This window comes from Beta vulgaris, chromosome 9 (genome assembly GCF_026745355.1).
Source record: "Beta vulgaris subsp. vulgaris cultivar EL10 chromosome 9, EL10.2, whole genome shotgun sequence".
Lineage (NCBI taxonomy): Eukaryota > Viridiplantae > Streptophyta > Magnoliopsida > Caryophyllales > Amaranthaceae > Beta > Beta vulgaris.
In genome coordinates, this window is record NC_079210.1 from 18,799,774 (window position 1) to 18,820,472 (window position 20,699).

The 20,699-nt window shown below is 35.3% G+C and overlaps 2 protein-coding genes across 2 annotated transcripts; both read right to left on the reverse strand.

The window, feature by feature from the left end:
• Positions 1–10,317: 10,317 nt before the first annotated feature.
• On the reverse strand, positions 10,318–10,952 carry LOC104903187 (uncharacterized). The gene is made up of 3 exons (XM_057392189.1): positions 10,807–10,952; positions 10,540–10,722; positions 10,318–10,453 (listed from the first exon to the last, which is right to left on the reverse strand). The coding sequence occupies exons 1-3, from the start codon at positions 10,950–10,952 to the stop codon at positions 10,318–10,320; spliced, it is 465 nt and encodes a 154-aa protein (XP_057248172.1).
• Positions 10,953–17,934: 6,982 nt separating this feature from the next.
• LOC130590170 (uncharacterized) lies at positions 17,935–19,701 on the reverse strand. Its single transcript, XM_057392190.1, has 5 exons — positions 19,614–19,701; positions 19,382–19,556; positions 19,100–19,280; positions 18,889–18,962; positions 17,935–18,826 (listed from the first exon to the last, which is right to left on the reverse strand). Exons 1-5 carry the CDS (start codon positions 19,699–19,701, stop codon positions 17,935–17,937), a joined length of 1,410 nt encoding a protein of 469 aa, XP_057248173.1.
• Positions 19,702–20,699: the final 998 nt, after the last annotated feature.

The window sequence follows — 20,699 nt, forward strand, 5'->3', positions numbered from 1 at the left end:
ACATAAGCTGAAAAGTGTTTTTGGCATAACTCTTAGCCCGAAAAACATATTTTAATCATTCTTGTGTAGGAATTGGTTTTTTTCCCATGTTCCACAGCACCGTCACATCCAAATGTAGAAAAAACGAAGTTGGATTTTTCATACAAGTAATTCCCTACATTAAACGTGAAAAGTTGTTTGCCCATAACTTTTATCTCGAAAAACAATTATGATTGATTATTTCACCTAAAGTGGCATTTTTCCATGCTCAATAGATTTCTCAAATCTGAATGGGAAAAAGATTAAGTCGTATTTTTCGTACTATATAGTTGTGAGCTACATAGAAGATGAAAAGTGTTTTTGCCATAACTCTTAGTCCGAAAAATATTTTTAAACGATTCTTGTACCTAAAGTGCTTTTTTTCCAAGCACTTTAGTTTTGTATCGTTAGAACGTGGAAAAAATGAAGTTGGATTTTTCGTACATGTAGTGGCCTAAATTGAACGTGAAATGTATTTTGCGCATAACTATTATCACGGTGATAATTTCCGATTGATTCTTGCGCCAAACGTGCCATTATTCCATGCTAAACAAATTACTCAAGTCTGAATGGAAAAAAAATAAAGTTGGATTTTCGTACCAGTTGAGCCCTCCATATAAAGTGAAAAGCGTTTTTGGCATAATTTTTAGCTCGAAAAAGATTTCTAAATGATTCTTGTGTATATATTGTTATTTCCGTAGGAACACTACAAGAGGGGGGGGGGTGAATAGTATGTGTAGAAATAAACGTAACTTTTTGCAGAAATTTAAACTTAAACAAATAAACAAGCTAGATGAACACAAGGGATTTTTACAAGGAAAAACTTCTTGGGCCGAACAAGAAGAAACAACCTCGACCACTAGGGATTTTAAACTCAACTCTTTCACTAATTAGGCCAAACAACTTGTTACAACCTAATTCTATTCTCGAGCCACACCTTGAGTTCTTAAACTCAAGTTCCTGAGCCACTGTTCCCTTAACAGCAGTTCCTCTCAACTTCACTCGAAGTTTTCTCACTCTTAACAGCTTTACTCAAAGCTTCTCTCTTACAGAACTTCACTCAAAGTCCCCTTACCCCAAAAATCAAAATACAATTGATCGAAATAAGTTTAGTGGAATTAGAGTAAGTAAGCAAAGAACAAATGACTATTATGAAAGAACGAAGGCACTGACACTTAATTAGTTAAACTCACTTAATTACTTAGTCAGACACACTTTGGAACTTATTTAGACTTCAATATTTATAGTGACAATAATGTAGAACCTGGGAATTAAAACTGTGTTCATGTCGAAAATCATTATCCCATGATGTTCCTTCCCTTAAGGAACACGTTCCTTAACACACCCCATGATCCCATGATCACTGTTTTGGACGTGGACATGTTGTTACTGCTCCTAGATTATAGGAGTTACTTCAGCTTTATTCGAAAATTAGTTTAATTTAAAATAGATTTAATATTAAAACTAAAAATAAATTATTAAGAAAATATTATCTTTTAGAATAAAATCTTTAAAAACCGAATAATACTTTTCTTATCTTTTTCGAAAAACAGAATCTTTTCCTCAAAAAGATTTTCCATAAAAACTGATTTTCTCTTAGATAAGGAAACATCTTCACTTTAGTCTTCGAAATCCTCACTTGACTTCTTCCTTGACTTAGTATTCTCTTTGTTCCTTTCAATGATACCTTAAAAATCATACACTTAAAATAACTCATTAGTTCACTACTTAGTTTGCATCTTTGTTCTTTTGTCAACATCAAAACTAGGGTTCAACAATTTCCCCCTTTTGATGATGACAACAAAGGTACAAACTAAGGAAATAAAAAATATTATAATTGAATGAAAAAGATAAAACAATAAAGCAGAAAATGAAAAATACAACAAAATTAAGTAACCTACTTAATGTTTGATTTTGATTGTTCATTTACCTTAACCTATTTTTGATTTTTCATTTACCTTAACCTATTTTTGATTTTTCATTTACCTTAAGCTATTTTTGATTTTTCATTTACCTTAACCTATTTATGATTTTTCATTTACCTTTATGTACAGTTTGTTCCTTAAATCTTTTTCCCCCTTTGTCATCTTCAAAAAGAGGAGGCTCTGTGTGATGTGATTAATTGGTTGTAAGACCGTAAGACCATAAGCAAGCACCAATTATGGTTAAGTTAGAATTGCAAAGGGTAGACATGCTCAAACATCGATCACAGAATACTAGCCATTCCAAGGAAGAAATTATGCACAAATAATCACAAACAAAGACAAAATAGCAAAAGTCATTTTTATATAGCACTTGTTCCTTAAAAAAACAAAGAAAGAAAAAGAAAAGAAACTAAACAAAACAACAGTCTAGTTCCTCAAAAGTTAAACAGGAACTAAGAACTAGGAAAGGGGAGGGGAATTGTGTTCCTGAACTACTTCTTCTACCACATCCTCCAGATTCTTCATCACTTCACCATGGTTTTCACCAACTTGTTGGTTCAAACTCTCAAGGGCTAGGGCCATTGTCTTCATCTTCTTTTGTTGCTTAACCACCGTATCACTTAAAACTTTCATGAGACCCAGCATTTTGTCAGTTTTATCATCTAAGGTCCAGTGAAGGTGATTATAAAATTTTATCAAATGTTGCACAGGAAGACAAACTTCGTTAACCCAGCCACAATCATCAGTAGGAACTTGTTCCTCACCCTTGGAACCAGAGGCAGTATGAGGTTTTGGTGGAGGAACTGGAGTAGGTTGGTTTGAAGTACCATCAGATCCCGGAGTAGAAACAGATGGTGAGGTGGTGTAAATGGGAGGAAGAAAAGGTGGTGGTGGTGGAAGAGATGTAGAGGTGGTGGAAAAGGGATTAGGTCCAGTCAACTCATCCAGTCAACTCTCTGTTCCTCTCACCAAACTAAAGGTGAGTCCTTGTTGGAAGGAACAGGAGCAGAAAGAGCAATTTTCAATCTTGTGCTCTGCCTAACTCTCTTAGGAACAGGAGGGGTAGGCTTTTTGGCTACTGTTTTGCGTCTCTTTGGTTTTGGTTCCTTTGGTTCAATGGATGTAGGAACTGGTTCCTCCAAAATTACATCTGCCAGTTCCTCTTCAACTGCCCTAGGCAGTTTCCTCTTGCTAGAGGAACTGGGAGTTGTTCTCCCTTGAGTGAGTACTCCCTCTGGACAGAGAGATCTAACCCACTCATTGTTTTCTCATTCAAAATATTGCCCTGCTTAATTCCTAGAGTGGGCCAACCAGTTAGCTTAACCTTAAAATGAGAAAGAAGGGATGTAATCAAAGCACCATATCCAACTACGCAATTGTTTTCTATGCAATGTGTAAGATGTTGGATGAAAAGAGAAGGGAAGTTTATTTGTATGTGATGGTCTAAACAGAACATATAGCACATGTCCAAGAGACCCACTTCATTCCTCTTTTCAGTGCGAGGAATGAGTGCTCTTCAAACTAAATTGAACAAGACTTTGTGGAGAGTAGAGAGTAGGTTGTGGTTTAGTTTGTTCTGACCAGCAGTTCCCCCAAAAGTTTCAACAATTTTATCTAGGGGAAAATTAGGGAAGGAAACAGTTCCTTTCCTTTTAAAATACAAATATGTTCCTTTGCAAGGAGCTTCCCAAATCTTGGCCAATGTTTCTTGAGTAAATTTTATTTTCTTCCCTCTTACTTCAGATGTGCAAATACCATCAGTGTTGGTAAAATTCGCACAGAATTCATCCATTGCTAATGGAACTAGAGCATTGTTAAAAGCATATTCAAAGAGGTATTCCATACCCTGTTCCTTTAGAATGTCTGTTAATTCATTAAATTTCACCTCATTTGCCCATTCTAGGTCTACACAAAAATCTAACACGTACCTTGACTCACTTCTTTCAACCCGTTTCTTTGATGAAGAAGGAGCAGTTCCTTTGGAAGGAACAGGGGTGACTACTTCTTCCCCCTGAGTTTGTTCCGGGGACTCTTCTTCATCATCCTCCCCGATTAATTTCCTTCTTCTCATACTCCTTCTTGGAGATTCTAATTTTTGCTCATCAATTGGTGTTTCTTGATTTTGTTCGGTTTCGAGGGTTTTGGTAGGAGAAGGGGTGTTTTCCATTTTTGAGGAGTTGGGAGATTTTGAGATTGGAAAAGGTGAATTTCGTGAAGTTTTTTCCATAATGTGAGGTAAGGTTGGGGTTTTATGGTTTGTGAAGAGGTGTGAGGAGTTTTGTCAATGGCGAAGATGAAGAGTCTAAGGAACACGGTTTCTAGAAAGATGAAATAAAGAAGAGAGGAGATGCATGTAACAGTGAAGTGGTACACGCGTAAAAAGAAAAGAAAAAAAAACAAAAAAATGCGAAAAGGAGATAAATGAGAATCAAGATTTAATTAAATCTGATTCCTATATTTTTGGGATTTTTCAGATATTTTGGATTTTTATGAGTTTTTAATTTTTGGAGAAAATAAATGCCAAGGAACTTGTGCTATAGGAACAACTAATGCTACATATCAATGTTCTTCATATTATGCATGTTTCTTTACCTTAGGAACAGTAAGGGGAGTATTATGTGACATTTGTGAGTTGTTTTATTCCTTTGAATTCATGTTTATGTTTTTAACATTCTATTTTGCAATGGTCTTAGGCAATTAAACACAATCACTTTCTATCACACAGAGTCACTCAAATTAATTCAGACATGGGGAAATGGAATAGGAACAATCACTTAAGTTTTATTAATCCTAACTCAAGCCTTAATTTTTCATATCTATCTCTTTGTAAAGGCTTAGTTAGTATATCAGCAATCTGATTCTCAGTTTAACAAAACTCAAGTTTAATGAAACCTTTTTCCACATTTTCTTTTAGAAGTGATGTCTGATATGTATATGTTTAACTCTTGAATGATGCACTGGATCTTTAGAAATACTAATAGCACTAGTATTATCACAATAAATAGGAAAACAATCAAAGTTTTTTCCATAGTCACTAAGTTGTTGTTTTATCCAAAGCATTTGCGAGCAACATGCAGCGCTGCTACATATTCTGCTTCAGCAGTGGATAAAGCAACTGTGTTTTGTTTCTTGGTACTCCAAGAAACTAAACTATGACTAAGGAATGTGCCATACCTGAGGTGTTTTCCTATTTACAAGATCTCCAGCATAATCTGCATCTGCATATCCTTTTAGCTCAATGTATCACTTCTTGGATAGTAGAGTCCAAGATCATCTGTTCCTTTAAGATATCTAAGAATTCTCTTCACGCAGTAAGGAGACTCTTTGGATTTGCTTGAAATCTAGCACACAAACCAACACTGAAAGCTATGTCTGGACGACTAGCAGTTAGATACAAAAGTGAACCAATCATTCCTCTATATTTTGTTTGATCAACACTTGTTCCTATGGAGTCTTCATCTAATCTAGTTGAAGTTCCCATAGGAGTGTGATTTATCTTTGAGTTTTCGAGGCCATATTTCTTTAATAGTTCCTTTATGTATTTTTGTTGGTGAACAATTATTCCCTTTTCAGTTTGTTTGATTTGTAGTCCAAGAAAGAAATTTAACTCACCCATCATACTCATTTCAAATTCATTACTCATGAGATTGAGAATTCTTTGCAAATGTTTCATTGTAGCTCCGAATATGATGTCATCAACATATATTTGAACAAGAAAATGTCAGTTCCTTTAGATTTTAGGAACAAGGTTTTATCAACCTTTCCTCTTTTAAAATTGTTTTCTAAAAGGAACTTTGATAATCTCTCATACCATGATCTAGGTGCTTGTTTTAACCCATAAAGAGCTTTATCAAGCTTGTAGAATGTTTGGGAGATTATTTTTTCAAAGCCTAGGGGTTGTTCAACATATACATCTTCATTTAGATAGCCATTTAGAAATGCACACTTAACATCCATTTGAATAATTTAAATCCCATGTAAGCAGCAAATGCAATTAAAATTCTAATGGCTTCTAATCTAGCTACAGGAGCAAAGGTTTCTTCATAATCTATTCCTTCTTGTTGATTATAACCTTTTACTACAAGTCTAGCTTTGTTCCTACAATGGTTCCATATTCATCTAGTTTGTTTCTAAACACCCATTTAAGCCAATTACTTTTTGTTGTTTAGAGAGGGAACTAGATGCCATACCTTGTTTCTTTCAAACTCATTTAATTCAGCTTGCATGCAGTAATCCAATCAGAGTCAGTTAAGGCTTCTTCATGATTTCTTGGTTCCATCATTGATAGGAACGCATGAAATGCACAAAAGTTCCTTAACTGAGATCTAGTTTGCGTACCTTTGGATATGTCGCTGATTATGAGTTGGATGTGACTTTTGTTGTTCTCCAAGGTTTTGGTTGAAACTCTCTATAGGAACATGTTGTTCCTCATGAGTTCCTTGAGTAGATGAGGAACTTGATCAGTTGTTCCTCTTTAGCCTCGGTGGACTCGTTCCTTCATTTGAGGAACAGAACATCTTCTCCTCTTGAGGAACAGGAACATCATTATGTGATTATTCAATTCCTCGTTCCTTTCCTCTTTCATCTTCTTCTTCTTGTGAATCTGCATTTTTCTCACTTGGTTGTACCAACCCAATTCTCATAGTCATCAACCTGTATGCTTGGATTTATTTGTCAGATTCATCAAAGATTAGTGAATACTTTCTTCAACACACATAGTTCTTTTGTTATATACTCTATAAGCTTTACTATGTGATGAGTATCCTAAAAATTTGCTTCATCACTCCTTGCATCAAATTTTCCAAGATTATCTTTTCCATTATTATGCACAAACATTTGCACCAAATGTTCTAAAATAGTGATATTGGTTTCTTTCCAAAATAAAGTTCATAAGGAGTTTTATTAATGATAGGTCTCATCATGGCACGATTAATTATGTGACAAGCAGTATTAACAGCTTCAGCCCAAAAGTTCCTTGGAAGTTCACTAGCAATTAACATGTATCTAGACATTTCCTCCAAAGTTCTATTTTTCCTTTCTACAACACCATTTTGTTGTGGTGTTCTAGGGGCAGAAAAATTATGATCTAGGCCATTATCTCTGCTTAAGTCATCAAATTTATAATTCTCAATTCTTTGCCATGATCTGATCTAATGTGCATTATTTTATGACCACTAATGTTGAACTCTTTTAGCAAAGACAAGGAACTCATCATAAGTTTCATCTTTACTAGGAGAAAAATAACCCAAGTATACCTAGAGTAGTCATCTACAATAACAGTACATACCTCTTTCCACTTCGCTTTGAATTCTCATGGTCCACATAAGTCCATATGAATTAATTCTAATGGTTTAGTGGTACTTACAATCGTTTTAGATTTGAAAGAGGATCTTACTTGCTTACCTCGTGCACATGCATCACAAACTTGATCAATATGAAATTTTATGGATGGTAATCCTAAAACAAGATCTTTTGATCTAAGTTTCTCAAGTAATGAAAAGCTAGCATGTCCTAGACGCTTGTGCCAAAGAAGTGAATCATCTTCAATAACACTAAGACAGTTAAATTGATTTGAGGAACAAGGTCAAGATCCACAATATATGTGTTCCCTTTCCTTGTTCCTTCCAAGATAACCTTCTTAGTTTTAATGTTGATGATCAAGCATTTTTCTTTATCAAATTTTACAGTATTTCCTTGTTCACAGAATTGGAAAATCAATAGATTATGTTTTAGACCTTCAACTAAAAATACATTTTCAATGGAGTATAGTGGTGACTTACCAACCTTACCCATGGCAACTATGTTACCTTTCTTATTTCACCAAATGTTACACTTCCACCTTCATAGGTTGTGAGTGAGAGAAACTTAGTTTTGTCTCCTGTCATGTGCTTGGAACAACCACTATACCATGTGTTGTTCCCCCTCACTCCAACCTGCAAAAATCAACTATTGTTAGTTGTAGGAACCCCATCTTTCGTGGGTTCCTGTTCTTGACTAGGATTTTTTGACAACCCATTTTTTTACTTATCTACATTCTTTTCCAATCATTCAGTTTTAGTTGACATTGATTTATGTAATGACCTACCTTTCCACAATACATACAAAATTTTCACTAGGTAGATCAACATATTTTTTGTCTTGTTCCTTTTCTTGTAGTTTTCAAAACCAAGACCTTCTTTCCTTCTGGTCTGTGGTTTCTCAATCCACTTAGGACAACCATGTTTTGCCTCTGTTCCTTGCGACAACCAGTTCCTTTTTAAGATTACAGATCTGTTCCTTTAAAAATTTTTTCTTTATTCAAATTTTCAATCTCAGATCTGTATCCTTTCAAAGGGTTGATCTTATATCAAAGGAACTAGAACAGGGACAAACTCCTTCAAGTGTGAAATCTCTAAATTAATTAGATAATTTTCATTTTTCAAACTTTCATAATAATTCTTTGATTTTTAAGTTTTTATCAAATAAATCAAAGAATCTTGTTTCAACATCTGTTCTCATTTTCTTAAGCCATTCTATGTGTTCCTTGCAGACTTTAAGGCTTGTTGTTTGTTCACGTTTTTCACGTTCATCTCTACATTCAAGAATTGCATCATAAAGAAGATCATATATTTCAGGCCTAGTTTTACATCTAAGTCTGACTCAAGACCATGTTGACTTACCTCAACTTTTTCTTCATCTTCTTTTTCTCATGTTTGCCATGAGGCAAAGGTTTGCTGTTTCTTCAGTTGTTGTTCCTCTTCTTCTTCCGTCTCTGAATCTCCCAAGCAGCTATCATGCTTTGCGCACATTTGCCTTAGAGAAAGGTGCTTTGATTCTTTGTTCCTTTCAGCAAAGCGTTCCTTGTTCCTTTCTTTGGTTTTGTCATTTTCCCAAAGTGGACATTCCTTGATGAAGTGATCTGTACTACTACATTTATGACAAGCAGCTTTGTTAGAAAATTTCTTAGTTTTACCTTTGAAGTTCTCATTCTTCATGTTCCTATACATCTTTCGAAATTTCCGAACCATGAGAGCTGCTTCTTCTTCTTCTGAGTCTGAATCATCTTCATCATCTGCTTTGAGAGCAATGTATTTTGATTTGGAGCTTTCACTACTACAATAGACCTAAAGAGACCCCCTAAAATCTCATTTAGAGACCACATGAGAGGTGGTCTTCAGCTCACAGGTCTCTCAGGGTAAATAACCACTTATTGTGGGTGGTTTCTTAATTTGATAAAAGAGACCACTTCCTTAAAATAAGTGGTTATTTAGAAATTTAAATAGGGAAAAAAAAGAAAGGATAAGACGCCACATTTTACAGATAGGTGGTCTTTTTTATCTTACAAAGAAATCATTTTTAATATGTAGGTGGTCTTTTTAGTCATTCCTTAAAATACCACCTGAAAGAAAAAGGTGGTCTCTTTAACGTGGTTTTTTTTTTTTAAAAAAAAAACGACAATAAAAATATTTTAATATTATTATAAGCGCGCGCTTCTCCAATCTATTTCACTTGCTCCTAATTTACATATATATAGAACATTTAGGCACTTGTATTGAAATAATTCAAATGACTTTAAAATTTGAATACTTTTTCATTGATTTAATATAATTCACTACAATTAAAATCACATATAATGTTTAAAAGATTCCAAAAATTCAACTAAGTTATAAAAAAATAATAGACTACCTAGGCCTGTCATTTCTTCCAATTCATGTGCACAAAAATAGAAGCACCTCCCTAATCCCGCTCAAAAAGAAAATATACACATCCTAATTAAAATGGTCATGATCTTCCAATTCTTCTTCATCCACTTGTTTATACTCATCCACATATTTGATCCACAAGTCTCTGAGCTCATCAATCTTATTTTAAGAAAATTCAGTTGTAACTCCGCCAAAGTACTGCAAAATATAAAATATTAAAAAAATAAACATACAAGCTGAATATGCTATAACAAAACAATTTATCGACACATAACAAATACATTCATAAATATAATATTAGTGTTCTTAAGAATGATACCTTATCAGGAATTGCTTGTCTCCTTTTCTCTACAGTCTCGAGTATATATCGGCACACATAATATCCACAGTCATGAGATTCTTAGTGTTGACGAGGACACTAATTCATAGATTTTTTAGTGAAGGAGAATACCAAAAGCAGTAAACAATCAGTACATTGATATTTTCCACTTGATTGACATAGTATAAACAAAGTTGCCATAAAAAAAGAATGACATAGTATACCTCAGGTTTTTTCCACTTGATTGTCGGATTCTTTTTTATTTTCTTAATGTCCATTCGAAATGTGTGGCTGAATCTTATGATTCCGCTAACAAAAATGACAAGGAATAGTTCGGTAAGTACTTTGATATTATGATTCAAATATATGTAAATCATTTTGGGTACTTTACTACATACTCATTGATGGTCCTTTGAGCAAATTCACGAATATCATTTTTTGCTCCAGCGGGATCAAGCCAAAATACCACTCCATTCCATGGACTGATGACCGCTAACATCCAATGTCGACTGTACATATCACAATTTTGGTAAAAGCATAGCCACTTAATATATTTATCAAAAATGATTGCATAGCCTAGAAACTAAGTACTTACTTGTCATGATAAGGTGCAAAGAAAAGTTGATTAACATTCTTCCCTTCGTTTTGGCCAAAGATACGAGCTAGATAGTCGGTTCGCTCTTCTTCACTTATTTGTGTCAAAGGAGATAAATAATTTGGATCGCAAAATCCATACATCCCAGATACACTATCTTCTTGACATTTTTCGCTCAAGTATCTTGCACATTAATTTGCAAATATATTTCAAATACTATACTGTGATAAAATTTGGAAAGAAAAACTAAAATACAATTTTACTTACTTCATGAAAATTGACAAGTGAGTCACTCCAATCGCTCTTTGGAAGCACCAATCAAGCATGTCTTCATAATCAATGATAGTTGTCTGCTCATGACCGTACACGGTTGTTGGTATTGTAACAGATATGCTATCACCACTTGATTTCATTTTCATTGCTTGAGTTTTGAATTTTCGTAAATAACTAGTTGTCAACTTGGCAAGATCCTTATTAGTGATAATGTAGTTGAGTGTTTGATGCTTGTGATGATGGGTTTGCGGGATGGAGTGGTATATGATTTTGTCGCTTGTTTATCGGCCTTAAAGAAAATAAGAGAAGATATCGTCAAAGTTGATAATAAATACGGGTGCATGAAATTTGAACTTATGTGGAGTGGACCTCCACTATAATACAAGTAACAAACTGCCTCACTGACAACATTAACAGAAATACAAGCAGTAACACTAAATTTATGCAGATTGACAGCAGTTCCAGTATAGGAATACCCATCAGTGACTTTGTGATCAAAAGTGGAAGCCGGTGAAAGAAAGAGACTAAGCAAAATTGAAATACAATGGATTTAAGGGCATTTCTGCCATCTGTGTATTCAGCTCATGGAGAGTAAGAAAAAGTGCAGAAGAACACGGGCCACATGAAAACAAACAGATTGTTAACATATATACCCAGAAAATGTGAAGAGAGAAATTCAAAAACCAAAAAACCCAGGACTTGTCTGAGCTCTAAGAATGAAGAAAAAATCACCCGTGTTTCAGCTCTAAGAGAAACAAGCAGTAATAGATTTTTTTGAAATTCAAAGTCAAACAAATTCTCATTCATCTAAAAGTATATATTATTTTCAGCTTTTCATACTAAAGTTTCCATCTTTTCTCTTACTTTGGTTCTACTTTTTATTCAGTAGTTCATAGCAGATTTATTCTCTCCAAAAATAAAAAAGAAGATTATAATTAAGATATTTAGTTATAGATATTTTGATGGGTTTCTTCGTCTGAAATGCTTTCATGAATTGCAGTTCAGAATTGCAGTTGAGAGAGGACCTTTGAGCTGAAGATGTTTCTACAGATTGCCATTAGACAAAAGTAGTACTAGTTATTCTGTTTACTAGCTATTAGGAGTTTGGTGTTAGCTATCATATAGGTTAGTTGTCAAATTTAATATACTTGCATATTTGTTTTTGTTTGGATAGTAATAACATTGTAAGGAAAGGAAAGGAAGTGCAAAGAAAGGGAGAGAGAAGGTGAAGCTCCATTTTCTTCAAATCTCTCTAATTAAAAAAGGAAGAAAAGTAGCCTCTTTCTTTACCACCAACCCCTTATCCAAACAAGCAAAGCTCGTTTCCTTCTGTCCATTTCTTCTTATCCAAATAAAATATTAAGGGTTTGATAAAACTAGAAATTGAATTGTAAGAGAACAAAAATAAACTGTTTTACGATAAAAAAAACTACATCAAATACTACAGCAACCTCAGAGAGTAATTTTTTGGTTAGCTTTATCAAAACGCCCAATTCTTAATTACTAGTCAGTAGAGTTGGACACCATAAATCTGATTCTTGCTCTATGGTAGCTGAAAATCAGGAAAACAACATGCTAGCAAAAAGAAGCTTCCCCTCAGCCTAGTAAATGGAGTCCAAAGACAGAACATGGAATAGATTCAGAAAATCAGGAAACAAAATGCTAGCAAAAAGAAGCTTCAGTTGGGATAGCAATGAACTCAACAAAATGCTATGGATAGCACCAAAGGCGAATTCAGGGATATTAGTCAAATCTCTTAAAAATCCAATAATCAGGCGAATTCAGGGACATTAGTCAAATCTCTTAAAAATCCAATAAACATGCTAGCAATGAACTCAGTATGTTAGAAATATAGAATTACTGAGAGAGATAGAAGAGAAAAATAAAACAATCAAAACAGTAATAGAATCTTGTTTATCTATTTGTTTGGGATAATATTTACCTGTGCTTTTGGAAAAATCGAGTGAACTGGCCACGGAACAAAACTATGCTTAGCCTGACAAACGTAAGTGAATTCATACGTAGGACATGGCAAAGGTGCAGACGCGACTAAGTCATGAAGAACCTTGACTCGACGAAGATCATTTGTCAGACGAACATTATGTACGCGTATAACTTCTAATGGATCTGTTTCCTGAACCTCTCCATTTGCCACAATTTGGATTTCTTTGTTTATTTCAATTGCCAAAGCGCATTCACTCCAACCCTAATCAAAGACTTTCGAAGTGTTACGAGTGGAACTTATAATATCAGCATAACAATTCAAAATAAAGCAAAAATGAATGCATCTAGTACATACCTTGGGGAAAATATAATTATTAACGTTGGGCTCATGGCCTTTGTGAGGCACAATATCAAAAATTTTCTCGCGCAGTTGATCATGGTGAGGATGGGATTGCTCGGCCAAGCAACTGGTATGGCTTAATCACCTCATGAAGTGGCTCTGAATGAACATTTAAATGGACACCCCACTTGTCTAGGCCACTAAAATTACAAGACTTAGTACCACGAAACTCATGGCCATCAAAACCACCATTTTGGCCACTATGTTGACTTGAATTGCCACATAAACCACCAAGCCCTCCATTAAACCACTCAACACGGCACCACTAGAACCTTCGCCACCATTTCCACAAAGTAGGCAAGTGAAGCTATGAAAGGGGGCATTTTCAATCCCTTCAAATTGGGCACCAGGTTCTAACCCTTGGCCATTAGAACCACCAAATTGGCCACCATCTAACCCTTGACTAATAGAGCCACCAAAGTGGCTACCAGATGACATCATATAAGACATCATAAGATTTTGGTTGTTTCTCATGTTTTCCATCTCTATTGTCATACGAACAATTTGTGCTTGCAATTGGTTGGGAGGTGTACACTTGTTGCAACTGCTTGATTAACATTTCTCTTACTTATTTATAGTGAACTTACAGCATTTTCAGTCTTGGACCGAATTTGCAAATCCTGCCCGAACTGCAGGCATAATGTTATGCAAGCATTATGATCAATTGTAATAATCATTTAGTGATCAAAGCATTAGGAACTTACACCCCAATAGCATGTTGCAGCCATGAACTTCAATTCAACAATCGATAATACTCAGAACCTATAAGCTAATAAATTCACAGCTAAAAAATTCACAGATAATAAATTCACAGAAGATATAAAAAATAAGTTATATCGCACAAGGTATAGGAGCTGATTTTTTCTAGTTTACAGCTGTTTGGTGAGGGAGTTTCACATAATTGAGGTTTAATATATTGTGAATTAAGTGCTAGGGAAGAGAATTGAACTAGTCAACATTTTACATTTTGATTGTCAAGGAAGGCCATACTCTGTGCTTAGTTCATAAGCAACTATAAAATTGACTTCTCATGTTTGTAATGTTTTTAGATAATACTTCACCCTTAGGGGAGGGGCATACCTTCTAGCAACTCTAGACTTCTAGGAATGGCCTGCCCAATGCGTAGGAAGCACACACCTAGCCCCTTATACAGTTGGATACAAGCCTAACATCCAGTGCTTATCAACATCTCTACTTTAATTGGGCATAATAGCGAGGACTCCACATTTCACATCATATTTCTAATGTATGCATTTCAATGCAACTGGCAGGTCTACTTTGCAGGGATACCAGTCCGGATGGCTTCAAATTTTTTGTTAATTTATTTCCAGAAATCAATTTGCTTATCTAAGCCGTGGATGATTATCTCAAGAAACCAATCTCTTCAAGAGCTTTAAAAAGCATTTTATCAGTAACCATGCTTTTCTGAATAAGTTTTAGTCATTACTGAATATGCATTTTCAGCAGGAAGGTCATTCACAGTCAAAAACAGCCAAGTCTCAATAGAAGTCAATCCATATCAGCTAGAAAATCACCCCTTTGCATTAATCTAAATCATTTCAATCACCCCATATGCTGCAAACTGGTACTCATATCTTACTATACACCTGTCTTATTCTAAAACTACCACATTTATAAGTCACGAAGTCCATCTCAGTAAAAAGAAACCACATTTATAAGTCAGGAATTCCATCTAATTCTAACACCTAGTAAATCTTTTATACAAGAATTCATTTTGGACCAATGTAATAGCCACTGAAGCTTTATTAGCTTGAACACGTTGATTCTGCAAGGATGACAGCAAGACATGCTATCACTGCAATAATGGAACCTGACACGACTAATGACTTTGACTATATTCCTTTTTTTATTCTAGAGTCTTTGGTTTTCTTGGCAGTTCTATGGGTAATGCAGGGAGTAGTTCATTTCGGATTATTCAGCGAAAGCTTTGGAGGTTTTGGATAAAAGATGCCTGCTTGTTGGGTCTTTCCTTGAAGGTGGAAACAAAGAAGAATATGAGGCCTTGGCCAGGGCCACCAGGCTTAGGCCTTCAGTTGAAAACTTAGATGAACTCCAAAACGAAGGTCTGAGCTTCGCCTATGTAATCTGCTAGAAATCACCATCATTTATTGGTGGCATTGGAAGTTCAATTGTTGTTGAGCAGAAACCAATGCATGTTTGGCCTGCAACTGCCAGGGTATCAACTATCAAGCACTTAATTGTGCTGTATCAACTATCAAGAATGCACAATTAAGTGCTTGATAGTTGATACAGCAAGGACCCAATAGGCCATCACAGTAGGACTATGTAGGGAAAATAAGCGAGGAGGAGAGACAGTTCACAGGTAGAGCACTCTTTTCCACTGATATTTTACTAATTCTACAAGTGATAATCGTGTAAATACTTACAATTGCTTCTGCGATTTCCAGATCGGTAGGATTCTTAAACATCATCACTCCATCCTTTTCAGTTGCATGAGCTTTGAGCCAAACTAAATGTCGAGGGACTTGTGTGACATGAATCCCTTTTTCTCAAGTTCCTTTTTCTGAAATTAACCATAGCATTTCAGAAACCGATATTAAATAGTCATAAATATCATTCTTAGTTAATCTAATTCAATTCGTCTTAAATCTCTTCTTCAATATATATATCCTCGTCGTCCGCCTCGATAGCTCGTATTCTTTTTCAATGACTTCTCTTGATTTATTTTACTTTGCTCCTTCACATGACATTGCTCTTTCTTTGTTAGTACAGACATTTATTAATTTATAAAAATGGCCAAACAGTATAATACTACCTGAAACTGGCTAGTACAATATTTTGTGAAAATTTCCAACTCATCTTGAGTTATCCAAGGATATTTCCATGGTCTTGTTTGCCTTAACTTTCCAGGTGATTTGTACAACCACACCTTTTCATTCTAGTCTTGAAAGCTCTCCATCGATTAGAGGCCCTCCCTAAGATCCATGCTTTACGTTTCTCTGGTATTTCAAATCCTTTCTACAAATTTACATAATTAGTACAGCATATATACATAAGCTCATAGTCAATTAGTTTTCTCGTAGCATTCGTTTAAGTTCAAATTTGTTTACCGTGAACTCGTACACCTCATTCTTCAATTCCTTTGGAACATCACTCAATTTCCTGTAATTTATGCCTACACGTTCTCGAACCATTACACCAATGTAAGTGGAAAGAGGAGTGCGATTTTTCCCTACTGGTACTTTATGTGTAGGATGCCATTCAACCGAAATTTTGGTTCCATCTTGAATTGCCTTTCCCACCTTTGCAAGTACAGTGTGACCTCTCTCATTTTCACGTCTAATCTTTTCAGCATCAGATACTTCATCTTCTGGATCCGAGGCTAAGTTGTCTTCAGATGGACTTGGTTCCTTTATTTTTTTGGCCATTACCTATAAAACACAAGAGCAGCACAACAAGACCCACATTAAGAGAACATATGAAGAGAATATTTGTATTATATGTGCTAAACATAAAGCACAACTGTATTATATGAACATATGAAGAGAATATTTGTAAAAGCAATAGTGTAATCAACAAATTAATATACATAAGAAGTACTCCTTAAGAAATGCAAAATCTCATACAAACTTTCTATATTATTGACATATTTGACAAAACCACACCTCATTTATGACAAAGACTTTGTTTTACGACGACGCTTCCGCGAGATCCCCTCATCAATGTTTTCGTCCGCATACATTCCTTCGTCATGGTCATTTCGTACATATGTCGAAGATTCACCATTGTCATCTGTCTCAAATTGTACCTTATTCATGAAAGACCCGTCCTCCATCACAATATCTCCTTCGTAGTCATCAATTATATGTCGAGAACGTGGTGATATAACTAGAGAATTTCTCTTATCAGATGGATCAGTCACATAAAACACTTGTTAAGCTTGACTAGCTAATATGAAAGGATCTTCCTTATGGCCAATTTTGTTAAGATTGACTACAGTAAATCCTAAGTCATCAATAAGAACACCAGTGTTGCTGTCAACCCACTTGCAACCAAAAAGAGGAACGGAGAAACCATTATAATGCAGCTCACATATCTCTTCAATGACACCATAATAAGCATTATAATAGACGGGATGCTTATCTTTAACACTAGCAAAATGCAAAGCTTCAGCTTCCAAAGTTACTCCACTATTCTGCATGGTGCTATGTTCATCTTAGTCTCTTGTGTAAAATGTACAACCATTAATGGCAAAGCCAGAGTATAAAGAGGCATTGAAATTCGGTCCATAGGCTAAACTCTTAAGTCGATCAGAAATGTCTTTTTTTGAATTTTTGAGTTCTTCCATTACTTGTTTCTTGAACCAAGCACTGAATGAATTCTTATGTTCATTTGCTAGAGACTTCTCATGGGCCTTTCGATTTTTTTTCAAGTAAGTCATGTGTTGCTTAACATAAGGTGCAACTTCTTCCACATTATGTAGAACATAGGTGTGTGCCGAAATCCACTTGTCATAAGATAAGTCAACTTGTTTATGACCAATGGTGCCCTTTCCGTCCATTCTGTCACTATGACGAGATGTGGGAAGCGCTATCATCTTCACATCTCCTAGGTATCACTACAAAATGCCATAACATCCTCATATAGGGCTCGTTCAGCTATACAACCTTCGAGCCGCCTATGATTCTTCACATAACCCTTATATGTTTTCATTTGTCTCTCGAAAGGGTATTGATTTCTTAAATACACCGGCCCACAAAATCTAACCTCTCTCACTAAATGTAAGGTCAGATGAATCATGACATCAAAAATGATGGAGGGAAGTACATTTCCAATTGGCACAAAATCACAACAATTTGACTTTCTAAATCATCCAAGTCGTTAGGATCAATGACTTTGCTGTAGATTGCATTAAAAAAAGAACATAACCTAGTTATGACAACTCGAACATTTTTAGGCACAATACCACGAATTACAAATGGTAACAATTGTTGCATTAAAACATGGCAATCATGAGATTTTAGGCCCATAAGTTTCAAGTTTTGCATAGAAACAAGACTACTGAAGTTTGAAGAGTAACCCTGAGGCACTTTCACTCCAGCCAAACACTCACAAAACTGAATTTTCTCCTTTCTTGACAGTGTATAAGCAGCTGGGGGTAAAAAATTTCTAGATCCTTTCAAAATGGGATGAAGTTCAGTTCTAATATTCATTTCCTTCAAGTCATCTCTAGCATTAGGGTCGTCTTTTGTCTTTCCAGGGATATTCAGTAAGGTACCAATAAGACTATCACATACATTCTTTTCGATATGCATTATATGTAAAGAATGTCTAACAAATAAGAGTCTCCAATAAGGCAAGCTCCACAAATTAGAACACTTCTTATAGCCCTGTGTTGGCAGTTCTTTTTTGTTTCCTTTCCCAAATGTGATCTGCATATCTTTTATCTTTGCAAACACATCTTCACTCGTTAACACCTTATTTGGACGTCTTTCAAACATTTGTTTCCCATCAAATGCCTTCTTTCTCCATCGATAAATATGATCAAATGGCAAAAATGGACGATGTCCGAAAAAAACATTCTTTTTTGATGCTTTTAGTCGTATTCCCTTGAAACCATCCTCGCATAGGGGACAAGGTGCTTCCCTTTCACGGTATACCCCGAAAGATTTCCATATGCTGGATAATCTTGAATAGTGCAGAATAACATTACCTCAATTGAACTTTTACTGGCGATGTGCATCAAAAACCTCAACACTCTCTCCCACAGAATCTTCAAATCATCAATAAGAGGTTGCAAGTAAATGTCAATGTCATTTCCAGGCTGTTTTGGTCCAGAAATTAGCAATGATAACATCATGTACTTTTTTTTCATGCACAAGGAAGGAGACAAGTTATAAGTAACCAAAATAACTGGCTAAGTACTATATGTGCTACTAAGGGAGCTGAATGGGTTCATACCATCCGTAGATAGTGCAAGGCGTAGGTTACGTTCATCTTTCTTAAATCAGGAAACGTTTCATCAATAAACCTCCACTGCGGGGAATCAGTTGGGTGTCTCATTAACCAATCCATAGTACGACCATTATGATGCCATGTTAACTTCTCTGCATCCCCTGGATTTGAAAACATGCGTCGAAACCTTGGTATTATTGGGAAATACCATAAAACCTTAACCGTATTCCTACCTTTTTCTTTTATCGTGATGTATTGTACACGGGACAATCGTCTAATGATTCATACTCATTAAGATATAGAATGCAATCATTAGGGCAAGCATGGATCTTCTCGTAGCGCAATCCCATAGTAGATAATATCTTTGTTGCCTCATAAGTACAACCTGGAAGAACATTATCCTGGAAGCTGTCTTTCACCGCTTCAAGTAACAGAGTAAAACTTGCATCACTCCAACCACCACCTACTTACAAGTTATACAACTTGAGTAGAGATGATAATCTTGTGTACTTGGTGCAACCGTTGTACAAAGGCTTCTCAGAATCACTTAACAAGGTCTCAAACATAGCAGGATTACCATCAAAATTTTCCTCAACAACATGTATCATGTCCTCCAACCTATCACCTCATTACTATCATAACCTTCACTAACATCATCCATAAATAGAGTTTTTTCCTTAGCTTACCATGAAAAATCCAACGGGTGTATGTTCTATCAAAGGCCCATTTACTCAAATGATTTAGTATCTCATCAACTCTTTGTGCAACAAATTATGCACATAAAACAAGGACAAGGAAATCTATCATTTCCTCCACCATTCTTCACGAAAATTTATAAATTCCTTCACTCCAGCAATATACATCGGTCACCGGGTTTTGTCGTGGTAATCCAACTACGATCCATTTCTACATATCACATGTGCACATAAACATGTATTTACATGATTACGAAATAGGAAGTTGCACTCAACAATCCATATCTTTAGTCTTTCTCATCCAAAAAAAAAACACGTGCTAGAAAGCAATATAAAACACAGTTCAATATAATAATAACCTAAACTTTAAACAAGATATCATCTTCTCAGTTTGGTTATTCTGTAATTTTAACTAATCAATACTCCTTCGTGAATTCCTAAAGACAGAAAGGAGACTGCAAGGTGACCTAGGAGTCTGTGACTGGTTGTTCAAGGGATCCAGTACTTGACCAATGTATCTTTACTTAATAACAGACAAATCTAGGATTATTATTATGATGTGAACTTATTGTATAATAGTGAAATTACCAATGTATCACTGCCGCCTTTGTAAATCTGGTGCTCTTCGTTAATATGTTTATAAGCTCTCACAGCAGTCTCCCCTACCACAATCGTAATTGTTTTATTGAAATGGCGAAGAGTAGACAGGGTTCATGCCTTGAGATACTCGCAATACTCTCTAAAACTTTACTATATTTTTTCCATATTAGTTCAAACACTTATCATGGATGATAGAACATAATTTAACTTCTAAGAGATGAGTTGTTGAGTGGTTACTTACTGTTATTTTCTTAAAATAAATTAGATGTGTTAATCGATAGCAGAGTAATTATCATCACATCTCTTGGAAT

Coding starts and splice junctions, on each gene's coding strand:
- LOC104903187 (XM_057392189.1), bottom strand. CDS start 10,952: ATGAAATCAAGTGGTGATAGCATATCTGTTACAATACCAACAACCGTG. Junction 10,723..10,806: donor CACTTGTCAATTTTCATGAA/GTAAGTAAAATT, acceptor TTAATGTGCAAG/ATACTTGAGCGAAAAATGTC. Junction 10,454..10,539: donor TTTGCACCTTATCATGACAA/GTAAGTACTTAG, acceptor TGATATGTACAG/TCGACATTGGATGTTAGCGG.
- LOC130590170 (XM_057392190.1), bottom strand. CDS start 19,701: ATGATACATGTTGTTGAGGAAAATTTTGATGGTAATCCTGCTATGTTT. Junction 19,281..19,381: donor TGCATTCTATATCTTAATGA/GTATGAATCATT, acceptor AATAATACCAAG/GTTTCGACGCATGTTTTCAA. Junction 18,827..18,888: donor CTGTGGGAGAGAGTGTTGAG/GTTTTTGATGCA, acceptor GCACTATTCAAG/ATTATCCAGCATATGGAAAT.